General features: G+C 40.2%; 1 protein-coding gene across 2 annotated transcripts in view; it reads right to left on the reverse strand.

Moving 5' to 3' along the window:
* Positions 1-19,721, reverse strand: part of LOC125975034 (nuclear factor of activated T-cells, cytoplasmic 1-like) — a 48,007-nt gene that overhangs the window by 13,271 nt on the left and 15,015 nt on the right. Inside the window, exons 8-10 of one of the 2 annotated variants that reach the window (XM_049730087.2) lie at positions 12,303-12,358; positions 10,446-10,578; positions 4,915-5,571 (exon numbers count right to left, since the gene is read on the reverse strand). In XM_049730087.2, the coding sequence (XP_049586044.1) occupies positions 4,915-5,571; positions 10,446-10,578; positions 12,303-12,358 (846 nt within the window). The remainder of the gene's footprint in view (positions 1-4,914; positions 5,572-10,445; positions 10,579-12,302; positions 12,359-19,721) is intronic. The other variant, XM_049730089.2, reaches the window with a different exon arrangement.

Here is a 19,721-nt window from a genome sequence, read left to right on the forward strand (position 1 = left end):
GCTGCATGGGATGAATTCCTGCTCAGTGGCGGTGTGCATGTGGGTGTGAACAGTTGTTTGTCTCTATGTGTGCCCTGCGGGATGGCGACCAGTTCAGGGTGTCGTCTGCCTTTCGCACATTGTTTCCTGAATAGGAAAACTGGTTTTGAAAATCGATGGATTAACAGACATGAGCATTCTGGGTTCATTTAAATGTATTTATTTCAAAGTTATAGTAATCTGTGAATTGTTTGAAGATTGTAGTTTAATTATATATTATATATACTATATATGGCTTATAATAATAATTACTATTATTTTTTATTATCTTCATTATTTATATTTATATTATTTTTATTATTATTATTATTATTATTATTACTATTATTATTGAAAAGGCCTCCTGCTGCAGTTAAAAAAATAACGCATATGAGGAAATATAGTCCGCATCAATGTTATGAGACATTAAACACTATTAAATCTGTTGAAAATAAATATTATGATTATTTGTTTGGGGTTTAGAGCTTCTCCCAAGTCTTCTACTTATGGCTTGTCATGTTTAAGTCTGCCAGGAAAAGAGTATTCTCATGAGAAGGCATCAATAACAACAATAGTGAAATACTTACATCCTGTTTGTGGTCATTAATAATAAAAAAGCCATCACAATTTCTCTGGTACCTGTCAATATCACTTTGTCCAGAGGGCTGTTTTCTTGGCATTGCACTTAACCACAGCATTTTTTTCGACAGACATTTATCCAGTCTTGACCTTCATAAAAGGGGACATAGGTTAAAAAGGTTGGGGGGGGGGGGTCACTTGCCAGACAAATACTTAGAAGTCTTGCTGACTCCGCCACTAAAAGACAGGAAGTATATATTAAAAAAAAAAAAAATTATATATATATATTTAAGCAAATCTGCTTTAGTTAGTCCCATTAGACACTTCAAACCTTGAATTAAATATACACCCTTCCCCCTAACTCTGTCTCTTCAGTCCTCCCCTCTGATCCCAAAGCCAGCCTTGCGGCACACTCCAATGTTATCGACTCAGCATGTTTTCAGCGTGGTGTGGACGCACTCTCAATCATCATTAAGGGTTTTGGAGAGTCCTGGGGTCTGGGAAATGTTCCAGAATGTGTAAAAGTTTCCATGAGGAAAGCCTTGGTTGCTTTCAGAATCATCTGTGTTAGACGGAGATCCTCTACAAGAATAGAATGCCCCTTTTTGTTCCCGAAGAGAAGGGGATTTGACAACATTTTGATTTTCAAGTTGAGAAAACAAGCCTCGTCAAGTTTCAAATACAGAAACCCTGAACTGAAGAGGAAACAATCACAAGTAAAACTACCCTGAAACACAAAGCAATCAGAGCACATATGTTAACTGTCAGAAATTGACTGAGGCCCCTATGTTTTTGTTTAGTTTTGTTTTGGAGAATAAAGGTCCTCTGTGTCCCAGAGAGGCAGCTGGTACAAATCTGACCACCTTATTAGCACTACTGTGCTGCATTCAGCTGTATTTCATGATATCACCAATCACAACAGCAGCTAATAAGACAGGACACACTGCAGTAGCCTCACAGGACCAAATGCCTGGCCCAGTCACCATCCTTCTCTTGCTACGCACACGTGCAAACATACATACATACACACACATTAATGTACTGTATACGTGTAGCAAAATCATATAGAACAGAAATATTCCTTGAAATAAATCCAATTCATCATTAAATGTGAGGTCCGTTAAAACTGCTTGGCAAAAAAAATAAACCCTATGGTTTGAAATTAATTTGGGGGGGTGGGGGGGGGTTGTGTCATATGTTGACACAAATGACATGGTGTCTGTATAGCAATTGCATTTATTGGCCCACATAACAGAAAACAACATATATAGAATAACAAAAACATATTTACACTAACTAGTTTTATAGTGGTACACTAAGTAAAAAAAGACAAGACAAATACGGCCATCGGTGCAGCATTTGAAGAAGAAAAAAAGGGCTTCTTTTCAGTCCTCTTGCGGGCTGCGTTGGCACCTTTATTTGCCACAGACACATAAGTGCCTGCTTTGCGTGTCAAGCACTCAGCTTCATAAGGATCACGACCCTGGTGAAAGCACGGGAATTTGAACGTGCATTTTTGTTTCGGCAAAGCTTGTTAACACTCTGTGTACACTGGCCAGCCTATCCTACTTCGTCGCAAAGTGACTAGATTTGAGGATAAGTATTTGCAAATGATACAGAAAAACCTGGAATTGAGTGAAATGGAATGGAGTGGCAATTCTATTGACAATGTACTGTACATGTTTGAGGCAGTCAAACAAAATAAATTTTTGAAATTCCCCCGGAACGTTTTTTTAGGGCTCAAAAGTAGGACATGTCCGGAAAAAAGAGGACATCTGGTCACCCTAATCCACGGTGCACTGTACAATACAGGTAATCTTCAAGCCATATTTGGGATCCTATTGTGCTGAAGGCCATTCTTAGGTCGGACTAGTGATCCGGAAACCGGCATTGGGGCTATTGCATTCAGCCTTACTCACATCAAGTACAGCAGGTAAACAAAATCTACTTTGGAGATTGTGTATTGCGGTCCAGGGGTTTAAAACTCTGACTCGCGCCATGCTAACAGTGCTCCTTGCGGTACAGTAGCTCACTGTTGATAAGTTGAGTGATTTCTCAAGGGCTATATAAAATCCAGCCCTGGCCAGAGAGACACATTTCCTTTGCCTGATGAGAGCTGGAGGCCTAAGCATTGGAGCGTGGGAGGCGCTGTACTCTTGGGGAAGATCAAGTGTGCGCCCATGGACTCCAAATCACCAGCCCCCAATTGCTGAGGAGCAACACAATGCTATATCCCTGGCGTTAAATCACTGCTGCTGAGGTGAGGTCATCCGCTTGTCTTCCTCTCTAATGGAGAGCTCAACTCACTAACGCACAGCGGTAATGCATGGAGAAGGGAAGCAGGAGGTACTGTGAGCTACCTTCCAATCTTATTTATTTTAACTTAGGACTCATTTCAGGAGTTTGAGAGAGAACTGGGAGCGGCAGATGCCTTTGGAGTATGCTGTTACCACCACATACTTACCGGGCTCCAGAAGCTCACCGCAGAATGCATGAGCAGATGACAGGTGATGCAAAGTGGTAGGACACTGAGGTTTTCATGGGGGCGCTACGCTGTCCAGGGTCAATCAATATACATTCCTGTGCGTCCCTAATGCAACTGTAATCACTGATAGAATACATTTGGCCATTGGGTGAAGAAAGACTGAGTCCATTAAGTGACAATGGATAGAGTAGTGGGGAAGGGAAACTAGGTTACACGATTTTAACCTGGTATTTCAATGGACTTCAGGCACATCTTAATTACTAGACATCTGTGTAAAAGGACACCAATAAAAAAAAAAAAATCAAAAATAAAGCTGCAGTTACACTTAATTTAATTATTCCGAATGACATGTGAGCTTCAGTCTGTGATGTTGGTAACAATGATAGCACAATTCACATTACAAGGGTTTAGGTGTGTTGCATGAATACAAACATGAACATAAAAACACCAACGCTGAAGCCTGTTTTGCCTACAATCAGTGTCCACTTTGCAACATTGGTTTGGCTAAATTTATACCTGCAACAATTAATCAATTAATCGAAAACTAAATGATTATTAAGTGAATCAATTATTTTGAAAGCAGACTGATTATCTCTTGTGTTTGAATTGGCAAACATCTACTTTTACTTTGCAACACAATGATCATTTCGTCCTATTTCATGCATGTTTTTGGAATATGGGAGGAAACTGGAGTACCTGGAGGAACTAATAGCTGATGCAGTATTCAAATTTTGCGGCACTACTGAACTGAAAGAAAACACATCCACAAACAAGTGTGTAATAACTTAATATAGCTGATTACAACATCCTTCATTGTCTGCATTGCTTGTTTATGACGACAAATGGGACTCATCAAAACGGGCAGATATGCTGACAACACAATTACAGTTCAGCAGCATCAACTCCCCACTCCCCTGCTCCCCTCATGCACACCTCTTGCCTGGGTGAGTTGTTGACAGGTACACACTCACAAACACGCACACACTAATGTTAACAGGAAGGGTGACAAGGTAAGCGTTCAATGAGGGTCATTGGTTCTCCTCCTGTATTACGATACAGGGGGTTGTTACAATTTCAAACTGATGGTGGTTCTGCTAACATAGATAACAGGTTGATGACCCAAGAGACATGCTGTGGGATGGACACAGGAGGCAATAAACTCGGCCATATTCTCCCTTGGGTGTGTCTGATCTCATTGCCAGAGTAGACCCATGACCCTTTAGTCTCCCTTGATGACGACAGATACATGGCCTGTACTCCAGAGGGAAAAGACGGGAAAAAGAACGACTCTGCCTCAGAGCTCCCAGCATCCCTCCCAAAAAGCCAGGCGGAGATTAGGAAACCCCTACCTATTGTTTTGCTTCCTTCATTAGTCGATATGTCAACAGTTTGGTTCGCCACGCGTGTGCCACTGTTTTGTTATGCTGGACCTCGGCTGACCCCAAATTCTCTGTGATGTTTTGACAGATTGTTTCAAAATCTCATCATCGCAATGTTGTGTTATGAACTTAAGCAACTACTTGGACAATACAAATACGAAAAGCAAATAAATTGTCTAGGACTAAAATTTAATTATTTAATGTTTTTTGTTTATTTGGATTTCTGCTTAAGTAAAACAAATGTGACTTAAATTTGTAGCCTGCATTATGTGACAAAATTGTAGCAAGAGTCTGGTAAAATAGGTTGTGGGGGTGACGGTTTTTGATTTTAAAAGGAATCAATGTTCTTAGTCAATAATCGATATTGTTCATATCATATTAATGATAGACACTGTTTGAAATGGTATTTTTACTCTCATGTAAGGTTGTACGCAAGTCAGACAGTGAACTCACCATCATCTAGGTACATCTGGTCCAGTTCTTGAGGTTCTTGTTTGACGGTGATGGCAGGTGGACTTGATTCCTCATGAAACAGGCTGGGTGAGTTACCTCCAGCCTGGGCTGGGGTGGCTGCTACCTGAGCCTGGCTGGGGCTGTAGACCTGGATAAATGGACTCTCTGCTGGCCCACTGGGAGTAGAAGCATGGGAGGCTGGGGAAGATGAAGGGCTGCTATTGGCATAGGCTGTGTGGAATCCATGGGTTCCTGGGCTGTTGAGTTGACTGGGACTTCCCTGTGTTTGAAGCATACCAAGGGGCGAGCCATGGTCGGGAGATGCTGGATGGGTGAGGATTGGCCTGCCGTTGTCCTGGAAGCTTGTCATCAACTGACCTGAAGGTGCTGCATGAGTGGGACTATTTGGGAGGCACTTGCTGAATGCCACAGGGGAGAGATCATGCAGGGTTGGGCTGGAATTGGGGGACGATGATGGTATGGCAGCATTAAGAGAAGGGCAGGGAGGGTATCCACCAGCCAGACAAGCATCATGATCAGCAACCGGCATGATGGGATTTAGTCTGGGATGATTGAAGTAGGGTTTTGAATGCAGTGGCAGCACTGAAGTCCCCAAAGAATCATATTCATCACTGGGTTCTGTCTTTATTATCGGCACTGAAGAATGGAAAGGAGAAAGAAAGATGAACATATTAAACAAAATTTGCAGAGGCATCAATGTGGCAAAATGCTTGCATGAAGAAGAATGAGTAAATCAATAGGCATGTAACACTTGTGGCGACTATGCCACTGATAATCCAAACAAATAACCAGTAGCCATGGTTCAGTGTTTCGCTGTGAAGCTCTCAGTAGTCTGTCGTGAAAAAAAGCCAAAGAATAGGGGGAAAAGAAAAATGGATGAGTCATCAGAGTGGAAAACCACAGCTGGTTCTAATAAAGAGTAAGACCTATTTTCTTTGGACTCTCCTCCAGCTCTGATATCCAATAAAACTACTTTAAGGCAGAAGGTTGCTGCTGCTGTTGCTTCTACATGAGGAGGACCTGCAGGTCCCTTGGTTTTGCCTGCCCTCTAGGAGCATTTTTTTCTCTTAGGACCAAATGATAGACATGACTGGATTCTCATTGGGATGGGTTTCTTAAGTGGCCAACGAGTTGCGTTTGTGGTTTCAAGAGCTTCAGGCTCGGGCTAATGCAAGAAGAGTGCAATGACCCCACTTGATCATGCTGATCCTGTCTCTGGAACTTCCATTCTCGCACAGGCAGTCTGCAATGTTTCCTGATGCTTTTTGAATGATAGGTATCTTATGCTTCTTCAAATCAAGACATGCGTTGGAGGGTGGATACACAGGATACATTTTGTTTTTATTTCTGTGGACGGCCTCCTCAGACTTCACCAGTTATTAACAGAGCTTTAATGTATAGCTTTGGGTTGAGAGAACAAAAGAAAAAGAAAGAGAGAAGGAAAAAGACCTACCAACTAAGATTTCCCATCTACTCACTACTGTTTAAACTACAGTCATAATTATGACTGGTGGGTTTCCATCCACCTTTTATTTTCAAGTTTTCATGAATTGTAAAAATAAATGTGGATAGAAATGCTACAAATTCGAAAAAAATGCCCAACATTTATTGAAAACTTTTTATGATTGAACGGGATGGATTTTTCCGCGAATCGATAAAAATATAATGCTAATTTTGAGAATAAATGATAAATGACAGTTTTCAAGAATAAATGATATGACTGGAAACCACATTGCACATTTTGACCGGCTATTATGTCATGCATACTGTAGCCACTGAATATTGGCACAATTGTGACAAGAGTTCTTCCGAAAACCAAACCATGACAGCAATTTGTCCATCATTACTTTTGTGATCAGCAGTGCCTTGAGAAGTTCTCATGTAACGTCATCTCAAGGTGCAGTCTCTTCTCCTCTCAATAGTCGCAAAATATTAACTAATGGAAACGGGGCCAAGTCGCGAGTTCGTTTTGTGCATTTTCACTTAAAAATGTCGAAATAGTTGGTTGAAAACCTATTAGTGATTAGTTGATGCCAATGATTAGGAATATTCAAATTAAATAAATTCAATAAAGCAATTTAAATTTAACTACAATTTAATAGATCATTGATTTTCTTATTTAAATATAAGAATTGAGTAACAGGAAAACATGCTGAAAAATATCAAGTTAAATGAGACAAATGATTTTTCGATGTGTTGTTACTTTTGTGGGAGGAGAATTTAAAAGATAATAATCATGCCTGTCCGCCTCTGGGGTCCTGAGCTGTGGTGCAGTGATAACAAAGCAGGGAGACCATTTGCGTCAGTCCTGTCTGCTTTCGGAGCCCAGGGAACAGGTTGTCTGGAGAGCATCATAAGGCAAGTCCCAAGATTCAAGGGCCTTCTCTCTCGTGCAGGGGAACAACATAAACCTCACATGGTCCATTCTACTGTCACACCTTCGTTTTCCTTTTTCCCTCTGCCTCCCTTCTCTCTTATTTCAATGGACGACCAAGGTCCATCAAATCAATTGCTGTACTTTTGTTGAAATGCAATGGTAAGGTAGTATTACTTCAGTGACACTATATTGTCCTCTCTAAGTTTGGATACTATTCTGTATGGCAAGTTATGTGAAATAATAAGGCAAAAGGTATGAATGAGAAAGGCAACAATCAAATGAAATGTTGGTTTCGACACTTGCGGAAGTCCCATCTGATATATAAGCCCAACAGATCCCTCTCAAGATTAGACCATGTCTAGGTCTCCTTTTCACTTCATATGAGAGTTCAGAAAACAGATTTCTCAGTAACGTCCAACTTCATCTGGCTTTTATTCCAACCCCCAACCTATGGGTTATGGCCCAAAGACATTCGATGCTTCGCACATGTTTTTCTCTTCTATTTCTAATAGTGTCTATAGGCCAAATTTACGAAGATCATAAATAGCGGGTGCTAAATTATGTGTTTGTTCTAACATATTGCACACGCTGCTGGGTGCGTTGAATGTGATTTACTAAGATTGTGATATTTTTTAATATGCACATTTGTTAACCAGAGGGGTCAGTGAGCCAGTCTCAGGGGTTCAAGATACCGTGCATGTCTGTCCGTTCCATTCACTTTGTTTGTGACACCACAAAAAGATCATTGTATTTTTCCATCACAAAAATGTTCACATACGCATAAGCAAGAAAGAACGATGACAGCATGACCAAAATGGAAAATAAAGGTAGTGTCACCCGCATCTGTGGTGCAGAGGTGTTTGCCTCATCCTTCCGCTCTTTCAAACAAGTCTATTTCAAGGGTAGGTTTAGTCTTTTTATAGATGAGCAGAGACCACAGTGTGAAAGAAATGTTCTTCGTTAATAACTTCAGTAACCACAAATGTTCTTCAAGTGGGACAGCGGGCCGGAAGAGTATCTTTCACAAAGGAAAGCAAGAAAGTGTTGACAACGTATGTCTGCGCGAAAGTGTGGGTGTCCTCAGCCTCGAACGTGGCCACAGCGTTAGTTGTTCCCCTTAATAGCTGACACAAGAACTCTGTACATCAAAAAGCTTAAACTTAGACGAAAATGATTTCCTCCTTCTTTGTTGTATTGAAAAAATATTGTATTTGAGATAAGGTGACAACTGTGGGTGTGCTACCGATAAGCTTAATGCAGCCTTTATTGTGAATGCTTCTCCATTCAGACTTCGGCAACTATAACCTAAAAAAGACACAATTGTATATTTGATATTTTATAATAAGTTGTAATAAATGACTACCACATCTCAAACTACCACCAAATTGCTTGTTATTCGTGGACTCCATGGCTTTAAGGCCAGAGAACTAATTATACTCTGTTGGCCCTGCCTGTGTGGTCGACACTGCACTTGTGGTTGACTTGGCAGCAAAAACAAGATCTTTTAATTAGACCTGTATTTATGCTCAGCAAAACGATTGGGAATGCATAATGGGGGCCGATAAGATTTGCTTTCTTTGAGGCAGTACAGTGTATAAAATGAATATACTAAATATGGCCACAGTTTGACGGCCTTGAACTGGCCAAATTACGCACTATGCACTTGTAAATCAAAGCAATCAGGGATCTTCAAATAGGGCTCTCCTCTGCATTTCTCTCAGAGCCTTTTCCAAAATGTGTTTTATCTCCCGTGGGCATAAATACATCTGCTGATAATTCGAGACAACACATCTTATTAACAGCTGTATACTTATAACACAGTTCATCATACCCTAGCAACAGTAGACCCATTAGATGCTGATCAATGAAAACATTGCTGTCCAAGACTGAGCTGCAAATATAATATTGCAACAAAAATTGTACCACCGACTGGAGAAAACTTGCTCCAGAGCAAATTTACCTCAGATTTTTATGGCATTCATTTAAAAGGTAAAACTCCATCCATTTAGTTATCTATTATAGGTCATGGGGTGAGCTGAAGCCTATTCCAGCAATTTGTTTTAGTTTTGAGTTTGCATTCATGTGTTGCTACCCCGTTGTTTTAATTACAGTTTGCTTACAGCTTCTACAGTAGCTCATGCTTATGTCTGCTTTAACTAAACTTGGAAAGCAACTGAAAACATAGTTGCTAACCAGTATACTTATCTCAGCACAAATTTGTCCTCACACACAATTCTATCACCAAGTGGCTACTATAAGATAGCAAGTTAGCCTGACTTAGTTTGCAGTTGGTTTAATGTTATTGCTGGACATTACAGTCGAAGAACCACCACCAAACGTTTGTTGTCAATTTACCATCATGCCTTTGTGGTGGATGTGGCTCATTTTTTTTTCTGCACTTCACTGTAGTGAAAATGTGTCCATATACCATGTTGTCTATTTTTCCTGGGTCCCGCTCAAAGCATGACCATTACTGCAACACTTTGACGTAGTGCCTAGCGTAATTTTGCTGTGTGTTGCAGGTGAACTCACCACCAAGCATTACTTATCAGTGAATCGTGTGAGAACTCACCACCTAGCGTTATTTCTCTTGATAAAAGATCAATAATGCTTTTTAACAATGCAATTACCTGTGTCTAAAGTCCATGTCTGTAATGTACAAGCAGAACACCTTTTTACACTCCCACCAACCCATTCTTTAAATTCCACCGTGAGGGCCATCTATGAACACCAAGAGAAGTGTCCCTGAATTTTCAGGTTGCTACACGAATGACAGAGAATAACGCTGCATGTTTGAGTGCATATGTGCACACATATGTACACACCCCTGCACATTGGTGGGTGTGTTGGAGCACCAGGTAGGTATTGTGTGATGTGGGGGTGTGAGAATGAGGTCACAGGGGGATTGACTTGTGTACATCAACACTGCTCAAAGGCTCTGTCACTCAGCAAGTACACCTCATCACTGGGGAACGTGGTCTCACAACAGTATAAACACACTGCAAACACTCACAGGCTACCAAGCACTGCCCGGTAAAAAAAAAAAAAAAAAAAATCAAAATATGGACACGATTGTAAAATAAAAAGAAAATTGTGTTGACATAAAAAAGTATGTAATATGAAGGATGCTTACCGCTGGGAGGAAGATAGGTAAAGTTCTGGTACTGGCTCCTCTTCCTCTTGCCATTGCACACGTAGAAGTTTACCTGCAGCGGGTTAGATATTCTCTGGTTTCGGTAAGGTGGGATTTCAACAAAAAGTGCATTCTGAAACAAAAACAACATTTTACCCCTTTGAGACAGGTAGCCAGACAGACATATAAATGGTTTAAATGAGGCCATCTGGAATGCTTAGAAGCAGTGGAACCCCTGAGGTTGGTCCAGTGTCCAAGTTTGTGTTTGAGGAAACCCCAGAGCTTTAGCGTATCCCTGTACACCAAAAGTCGCTGGCTTATTTGTTATTGGGGTTCTTTTTTTTTTTTTTTTTTTTTTTTTTTTTGCACAGCTCTCACTCCACCCCTAGTCTGCAAGTCTGGACACATGTCAGTATTTTCTACTTTCATTGTGACATTGTGAGGGACAAGGAAAATTGTGTTCAAGTATTTGCGTCTAATTGTGTCTAATTTCTTGGCTGCCTCTCTGGATGACATCCAAACAAGACAGAAGAGCCCATTGTGACAAAGAGCAGGTTTATATTGGCTCTAGAAGTGAACAAAAACGGTGGGTGGGAACAGGAATCTGCTGTCCAGATGATTACAAGAAAAATATGCAGGTGGTTGAGCGTGTGTAAAAGAGTATGGCTTTCCCTCACCTTCCCTCACAGTGAAAGTTAGCACACTTCCAATGCCAATAAAACTAAATGCGGGTCGGCAGTCTGGAGTGCGTTAAGGCAGTGACATAAGAGAAGAATTCCAATGCCTTCTCTTCCTACTGTGGTATTTGCATTTCATCAGACCCATGTCTCCAAACTACTGCTCCTCATATTTTTTAGTATTTGGGACGTCAGCCATATACTGATATATTTGGTCAAGGGCAAGTCCAATTATCATGGTTTATATCCCATGATGCAACTAATTTAACTGGAAAAACAGCATTAATTTTCAGCGTCTGAGTACAGGCTTTATCTCGGACTCTGTGCAATTTCACAAAATTTCACATTGACGATGACAGGCACTAGAAGGTCAAAACAGTCATGTATTTTACTCTCAGGACTTATTAGAGTTCTGTGTTTTGATAATTGACTCAATTAGGCTTTCTTCCGCCCTCCCAGTGTGGCGTTTGCATGTTCTGCCCGTGCCTGCGTAGGTTTTCTCCGGGCACTTTCCTCCCACATCCCAGAAAACATGCATGGTAGGCCGACTGAGCACTCCAAATTGCCCCTAGGTGTGAGTGCGAGCGAGGATGGCTGTTCGTCTCCGTGTGCCCTGTGATTGGCCGGCAACCGATTCAGGGTGTCCCCGCCCTACTGCCTGATGACTGCTGAGATACACTCCAGCACGCCCGCGACCCCCGTGGGGACAAGCGATATAGAAAATGGAAGGCTGGATAGGCTTTCTTCTACTTGATATTCTCTTTTACACTATTATTTGATGAAGCAAGAAGTAAATATGTGACCAAGGATCATGATAATACAAATGTTATCATGAAATGCTCCATAGCCACGGTTCAGATAAATTTCGGCTTGAATTCACCTCATTGGAACCGTTCACCGTGAACTAAAAGTCTGGGTATGTTGGGAGGATCATGATGTGAGCCTGTTTATGTCATCAATGTTGGTGAATCACTGACGCGCAAGCAATATGGTTGCTTGTGTTTACCATGTGTTAGAGCAGGGATTGAAAATTCCATTCAGGATTGCATGGGCTCATCATCAGTGTCTATGTAGCAATATGATAGCAAAGATTACATCATAAAAGAAGACAGATAAGAAGGAGACAGGTGTCCGTTGAGGATACGGAGAGAATGAACAGTGAAATCATGAGGGCACTTACTGGTTTGACAGAGTCCTTGTCAACTTTGGCTTCTGTCTCCCACAGATGATGACCATCTATGCAACAAACACACACAAACAAAGTTATCATTAAAGTCATTGACATGCTTGCAATTAGAGACATAAATCCACAATAAAAAAGTTCATATTCATTTTATTCACTGGAGCTTTTGTAATGAAAGGTTAGGGGAAGAGACACATGAAATTTGACTTTTTAATGGGCAAACTACATATTACATTTGAATCTTGAGTAAATCAATTTTTTTTATCCGCCCGTCCATCCGGAGCCTATCCCAGCTTACTTTCTTAGTTTTTTCTTTTTTATAGGTGTAGTTTTCATTGAACATTTTATTCATTATTTTCTCTACCGCAAGCTTCCTCTGGTAAGGAATTGTTTTTTCTGATGAGGAATAAAAGACACAGGAGCTGCAAAATACAGTATGTTGGGAGTCTACTGAAGCCCTGCACAAAGTCTGTAGACTTTCCGCTGTAATTCCATGCCGCACCAATTGCTAAAGACATATGCAAGTAGCACTGATCCCAGTGCCATTTGTTTTTCGTTTTTCTCCGCGTAATGACGCAATGACTGAAGGAAGAGCGAGAGAAAGGACTGGAGGTCCCATCAGTTAGAAAGCAAAGAAGACCACCAGGAACCAATAGGGTATCTGACCAACCTCAGAGAGACAGAGTGAAATCTTATATGTCATGTTAACTCCAAATTCCTTTAAATACATCTTTTCCTCTGTACTTGCCTATAAATATTATCTTACATGTTTTATGGGACATAATTATTCTTGCTAATAACTTAAAGACTGACCTTGCATGCAGCCTGAAATGACATTGCTTTGCAAATCAAGAGTGCTGTTCAACTGATAACCACAAACATTTCCATTCACCTCTTTTTCCCCGCTACATCTGCAAAATACTTTTGTTACTGACAAAGCTTCCCCTTGCATGCTGCCTTCACCCACGCAAGATGCAGCCACATCATCATCATCAGCGTGTACTTCTCTGTTTAATTGCAAATACGTGTGACAAGCGCACACACAAACCCTTGTCGTGTCATGTCTGCAAACCTTTTGGCTAGAATCCAGGCGTGCTTAAGATGAGAAATGGATGGACACATTCTTCAATGAAAACTTGTAAACTTGCCCATGACTCGCTCAAAGGTGTATACGAGCTTGCAAATAGTAACACAGACAGAATGTCATCACATAATTAGACCACATGTAGGAATTGGCTTCTTCTTTCTAGGATGTCCTCAATCTTTAATATTATCTTGTTATTTCATTTTCCTGACTAGACAGGTGATGACATCTTAAATAGTGGAAACTGGCCAGAGCAAAATCTCAGCAGATGTTTAGTAGCATAATTGGACTAGTTTGAAACGTCAGTGGTACACAAATCTTTTCTGAAAATGTGCACTCTTTGGACTGCACTAGACAACTAATTCACCGAGAAATATCGGCAAAGCTAACAATAACTACCCTTGGTGTTGTCCTCAGAAAAGTGGAAGTAATGAATTTGCCATGAGTAAAAAGAAAATCACTCTGAAAATGAAGGAGAGGAGGCCAAAGCAGTCTGTGGAATGATAACAATTAGCCAAGATTTATAAAGGCATGATGAGAAATGCAGTTTATTAAACCCAGAGACAGACTTGATTGATTGATTGATTGATTGTATACCAGTTTTACAATGACAATAAAGGCATTCTTCTTCTTACACCAATTCTCTCAAACCTGACAAGTTACATATTGCCATTGGTATTCAATGAAATGCATATTTACAGTACACAAACTGCCTAATCACAGACACACATCTGCTATTTTCTCTGTAACACCTGCTGTGTGCCACTCAGACAAATGGTGAAAAGGGAAACGATGCATCAATTTCAGATGGTGAGTTCTAAATTATGACTTGACAGATGAAATGTGACAGGGATTGAGTCATGAACAAATGCTTAGACTTCTTTTCATCTGTGTACTGGAGCAAGGGTGGTGGCTCAAATTGCTCTGACTCAGTGCCAAAATTGGGTGCCAACTGTATTCGAGGCAACGTTGAAGACAAATAGCAGTCTAGACACTTCTAAAAGTACAATATGTGGAGCAATCTGTCTGATGTTTAGACTTGCCCCAGGTAGCCAGACTCAACAAAGTTGAGTTTGAATGAAATCTAACAGTGCCAATCACAGTCTGGATTCTATTAAAAGGTGTGGGAAACAGTGAAGTGCAGTTTTGGACATGACAAATAGCATTTGAGAGCTTTTGTTATAGACTTTAGTCACTTGTAGAAAATACTGCAATTCAGAATTCAGCCTCACCAGACGTGGATAGGACCAGACTTTTATCTGCTGTGGTCCGGCCTGTGTGAAGCTGCTGAACTTCGGGCAATGATCCAGTCCAACCAGATGTAAAAACTATCCAGCTCACAAGGGAATTCCCTGACACTGCTCCACCCCCCTCCGAGTCAGAGTGTAGGATTACCCCATCTCTCTATCTCGCCTGTTGTCTGTCAGGCTATCTGTTTTACCTGCTGCTAATAATCATTCTATCCAGGAAAAGCCAGAACACACAATGCATGAGGTGTGCCAGATATTCCTTCATACATCATTTAATGTAATCTCAGTATTTAAATTGCATATGCGCATGCATATTGTTCAGGACTGGGAATGGATTACTTTGTATTATTTGAAACATATTTTACATAAAATAAATGTATGGTGATAAAAGAAAATCGAGGGCTGACATCCATCCCTGTTGATTGAATTCATTCATTCATCTTATGAACCACTTATTCTCACGAGGGTTGCGGGCGTGCTGAAGCCTAGGCCAGCCATCTTAGTGTGGTAGGCAGGATACACCTTTTTTCTGAAGACACTACAAAGTCCTTAGCATAGTGACATCAAATATATGTACATACTATGCTATGTGGATATTGGATATGTCGCCTGGATTGACAGAAAGAAATCAAAACACCTCATGAAATGGCAAATTGATTTCAAAAGGACAGTTAAATAACATTCTGTACTGTAAGGCACCTTAATGCAAAGTTGAGTTTGAATGCACCTGATGTTTATTATAGTGAAGGTGGTACTTACTGGCACTGAAATGAATTGGTTTGAATCTTAATTGTAAGATAAGGACTAATTTATCTCAATAAGTAGTCATGAGTCTGAGTGAACAAAGATCATAGGGTTCCACAAGGGTCCATTTTTGGACCACTTCTATTTAATATCTTTATGGTACCCTTTGCTCAGATTATGGTGCATCTCTTTTCATACATACTAGATGATCATGACACACAACTTTAAAGTTCAGTGTTACCCCATGACAATGGTGAATTACTTTCCAGTGTATTCATCAAATCTATGAGTGGATTGACCAGAATTTTCTCTAGCTCAATCCAGAAAATACAGAAGTGATTATTTCTAGCCGCAAATATGAAAAGTCCAAAGCAATAAAGTCAAGCCAGACATTTTATTGACTCAGACCTGGATTTTAATATCCACTTAAAAGCTATTACTAAAGCTGCATATTACCATCTGAAAAACATCGCTCAAACTAAGAGTTTTGTGTCTCAACAAGACACGTAAAATAACTTGCTCATGCTTTTATTTTCAAGATTAGATTATTCTAATGGTGTCTACAGGTCTTGATAAAAAAATCAATCAGAAAGCCGCAGCTGCTGCCGGAGTCCTTTCAAACACCAGGAAATACGACCACACCACACCAGTCCTCAAATCATTACACTGTCTTCCAGTAAGTCAAAGAATAGTTAACATTTTGCTGCTGGTCTATAAATCTCTAAATCATCTTGGACCAAAATACATGCAAGATTTATTAGTACCCTACAAAGCATCCAGACCCCTTAGGTCATCTGGCACTGGCCTATTATGTGTTCCCAGAACAAAACCAAACAAAGTGAAGCAACATTTATGCTCCTCACCTGTTAAACAAATTCCACGAATATCTGTGGTAACTCAAACTGTCGATTCGTTTAAATCAACAAAACATTGTTTACTGCAGCATTCAATGTTATTCATTCCTTTGGAAAATATCTTATCTACACTGATGCTTGATTTTAATCATTTTACTTAAATTATTTTTTTTTATGATTTTTGCATTATTTAATATTTTGTTCCTCTTTCTGCAATGCTCTTAATGCTTGATGTAATGTACTTTGAATGATCATGTAGTACATGAACTGTTTGAATAAACTTGCCTTGCTTTGCCTCGTCTTGTGTAACACCTCCGGCTTAACTTGGATAATATGTGGATATTGTTTACTTAAGTGTGGGCCGCTCAACTATGTGCTATTGTACTGTATTTGTGGAATTCCTCAGAAATTCAGTAGTTGGCCCGATCATAAATGGCAGCAAAAGCAATGACTTTCACCACAATAGTGAAGGTGTTGATTAGTGAGCAGTACAAAGAGCCTGACTGTACATGCACACCAACATTAAATTTCACTGTGTTGAAGGACATCATTTAGTAGTACTTAGTTAGGCCTTGTAAAGCAACAACCGGCACCATTTAAATAACAGTATGTGACAATTATTGAAATAGTAGGACTCACTTAAGTTTGTGTGTGTAGCAGCCGTGGCTCAGATGGTAGAGGGGTAGTTCAGTAATTTGAGGGTCAGGGTTTTAAATCACCTTCTGTCCGAGTCATGTGTTGTCATGTCCTTGGGCAAGACAACTCACACAACTTGCCTCCAGTGCCACTTCCACTGATGTATGCCTGGGTGCAAATGCTTGGTGGTGGTTGGAGGGGCTGTAGGCGCACACTATCAGCCACGCCTCCATCAGCCCTCTCCAAGGCAGCTGTGGCTACTTATGTAGTTTACCACCACCGCCAGAGTGTGAATGTGTGAGTGCATGAATAATCTTTGAGTGTTTTTGAGTGTTAGAAAAGTCAAAGCCACAGTGGTGACCAAAATACCTTGAAATAATGAGACTGGAATTGGGTCAAATTCATATTGCCAAGCCAAAAACCTTCTGGAAAAAAATTATTTGGACAGATGAGGTATAACTGGAGCTTTTGGCAAGTCACTTGAGCTCTGAACATATAGAAAGAGCACTGCTGCTATGCTTTAAGATGGTAATTTTGCAGTTCTGTCCTGGGCTTGCTTTTCTGCATTTGGCACAAGGTATTGTGAATCTCTCAGTACAATAAAGGCGTTCTGAAGCAGAATCACAAAGCTTGGTCTAAGTCACAAGCCATTGTTCCGCCAAGAGAATAAGTACCGTATTTTTCGCACTATAAGGCGCACCTAAAAACCTCAAATTTTCTCAAAAGCCGACAGTGCGCCTTATAATCTGGTGCACCTTATATATATGGACCAATATTTAGCCACTACAGCAGGCGTGTCCAAATATATGGACTTATACATGGACAAAGTTTTAAAATGGGCCATTCATTGAAGGTGCGCTTTATAATCCGGTGCGCCTTATATATGTACACAGTTTTAAAATGGGCCGTTCATTGAAGGTGCGCTTTATAATCCGGTGCGCCTTATAGTGCGGAAAATATGGTACCCAAAACACACGGATAAAGTCTAAATAAACAGAATGGCGAAGAACACAACTTATAATTGTCTTTCTCTGGGCACTTATTTGAATTCTATTTAACATCCGTGGAAGGAACTGAAGCAAGCACTGTGGAGACAATTGGAGTAGTTTGCCCACAAGGGATTGGCAAAGATCTCAGAAGAAAGGTGAAAAGATGTCTCATTTTCAAACTTGTTTGATTGGAGTGCCTCAAAGGTTTGTGCATTAAAAAACAAATGGTGCTATCATTTTTGTTCTGGCCAAAGTTTGTGTTGAATCATCCAATGCAAAATTATTCTGTTGGATCACAAACAGTGCAATTTTAAATTTGTGTACATTTTCAGCAATTCCAGCAGTTTTTTGTGTATATACTTACTTTTGACAGTTAAAATAATACTTTCTTTAAAGGAAGGATGCCAAAAATGTTGTCTGTGCGTTCATGTGAAAATGTGTTTGTAATGGACTTTTGACTTGGGGGACCCTGGAAGTGGTGGGTCATAAAAGTTGACATAAACGCAGACTAAGTAGGAGTCAGGCACCCTCACTCACCCTCCTGCTGCACACCGCAATGACGGAAGGCAATTTAAGTGAAATCTTGATGGCAACCTAGAGTGCAAGTATCTCAACACTGCAGAGCTCCAAACTTGTTAATGTCTTTACCCGATATTAAGGACAGGGGTAAGAAAAATATGAGGATAAAGTGCAGGGTTGTTTGTGAAAAAGGAGACAGAAAGGAAACAGTGCAGCAAGAGAGGAAGAGAAATTGTGGTTGAAGGAAGGAAAATACATCCTACACGAGGTCATACATCTCATATGGCATGAGAGGTTGGACAAAGGTGCTCTGGGGGAACCCCCTCCATGACTAAGTTAAAGGCAGAAAAAGGAAGAGCCCCATTTGACTAAGTTCATCCACTTCCCCTTCCTGCACCTTTATTTCACCTTTTCAGTTGCTTCACAATTTAAAAAAAAAAGGTATTTTTAAAGTGGATGCAGTTAACCAAGGAGGTGAGACTGTTAACAAAGTTATTGGTTCCTTTAATGAAATGATGAGTCTGTGAAACAAAATGTGTGTTTTTCAGCATGGGCCTAATTGTATTGAAATATTAAAGACACTTTGAAAGAGCACAGAAACATTTTAACTTGACAAGACCCTTCAGATGAGGTGGCTCGGGTGGTCCATGAAGCATAAAAACAAAACTGGAATATTCAAATTATAGTGCTTTCACAACACTTATCTTTAATTATCATGATTAAATATTTTTTTAGTTAATATATAAACTTTAGCCTTACAAATCATGAACTCCTTAAAATATCTGGTGTATGATATGCAAGTCTGACATGCGGGTTTGTAAAGCAAAACACATACAATTTGGAATCTGGGGTTTAATTATAATTGTATAATTAAACAAACAATAAAGACTTTCTTTTGTTTTTATGTCAACATTTATCTCAAATGTCGCTTAAAAGGAGTGCCTGATCAAGAAAATGTATGGTCAATATTGGTTTATATTTCTCCCTCACACTTTTTGGCAAAGATTAATGAACTGCATTGTTGGCAGGAGTCACTCCCACACAGAGGTAAATCTAGCTTGTATTAGGTGAAAACTGAACAGATTCAAATGTCACAAGATGTGGCATTAGACATAGTGAGACCAATGAACATGCCGTGGCTGTGATTCATTCCTCGTGGCAAGTACCAGTGAACCGGCTATGGAAACTTCAGCAAATGTAAATATGCTTTGGTTAAAAATATAGTGGCATAATGCACAACACATGTGGCTTGATGGCAAGTCTAGCTGTATTTTGATGGAGGGAACTGAATGAAGAAGCATTATGAGGGGAGAGGGGAAGGAACACGTTTAACACAGATA

This window comes from Syngnathus scovelli, chromosome 9 (genome assembly GCF_024217435.2).
Source record: "Syngnathus scovelli strain Florida chromosome 9, RoL_Ssco_1.2, whole genome shotgun sequence".
Classification (NCBI taxonomy): domain Eukaryota; kingdom Metazoa; phylum Chordata; class Actinopteri; order Syngnathiformes; family Syngnathidae; genus Syngnathus; species Syngnathus scovelli.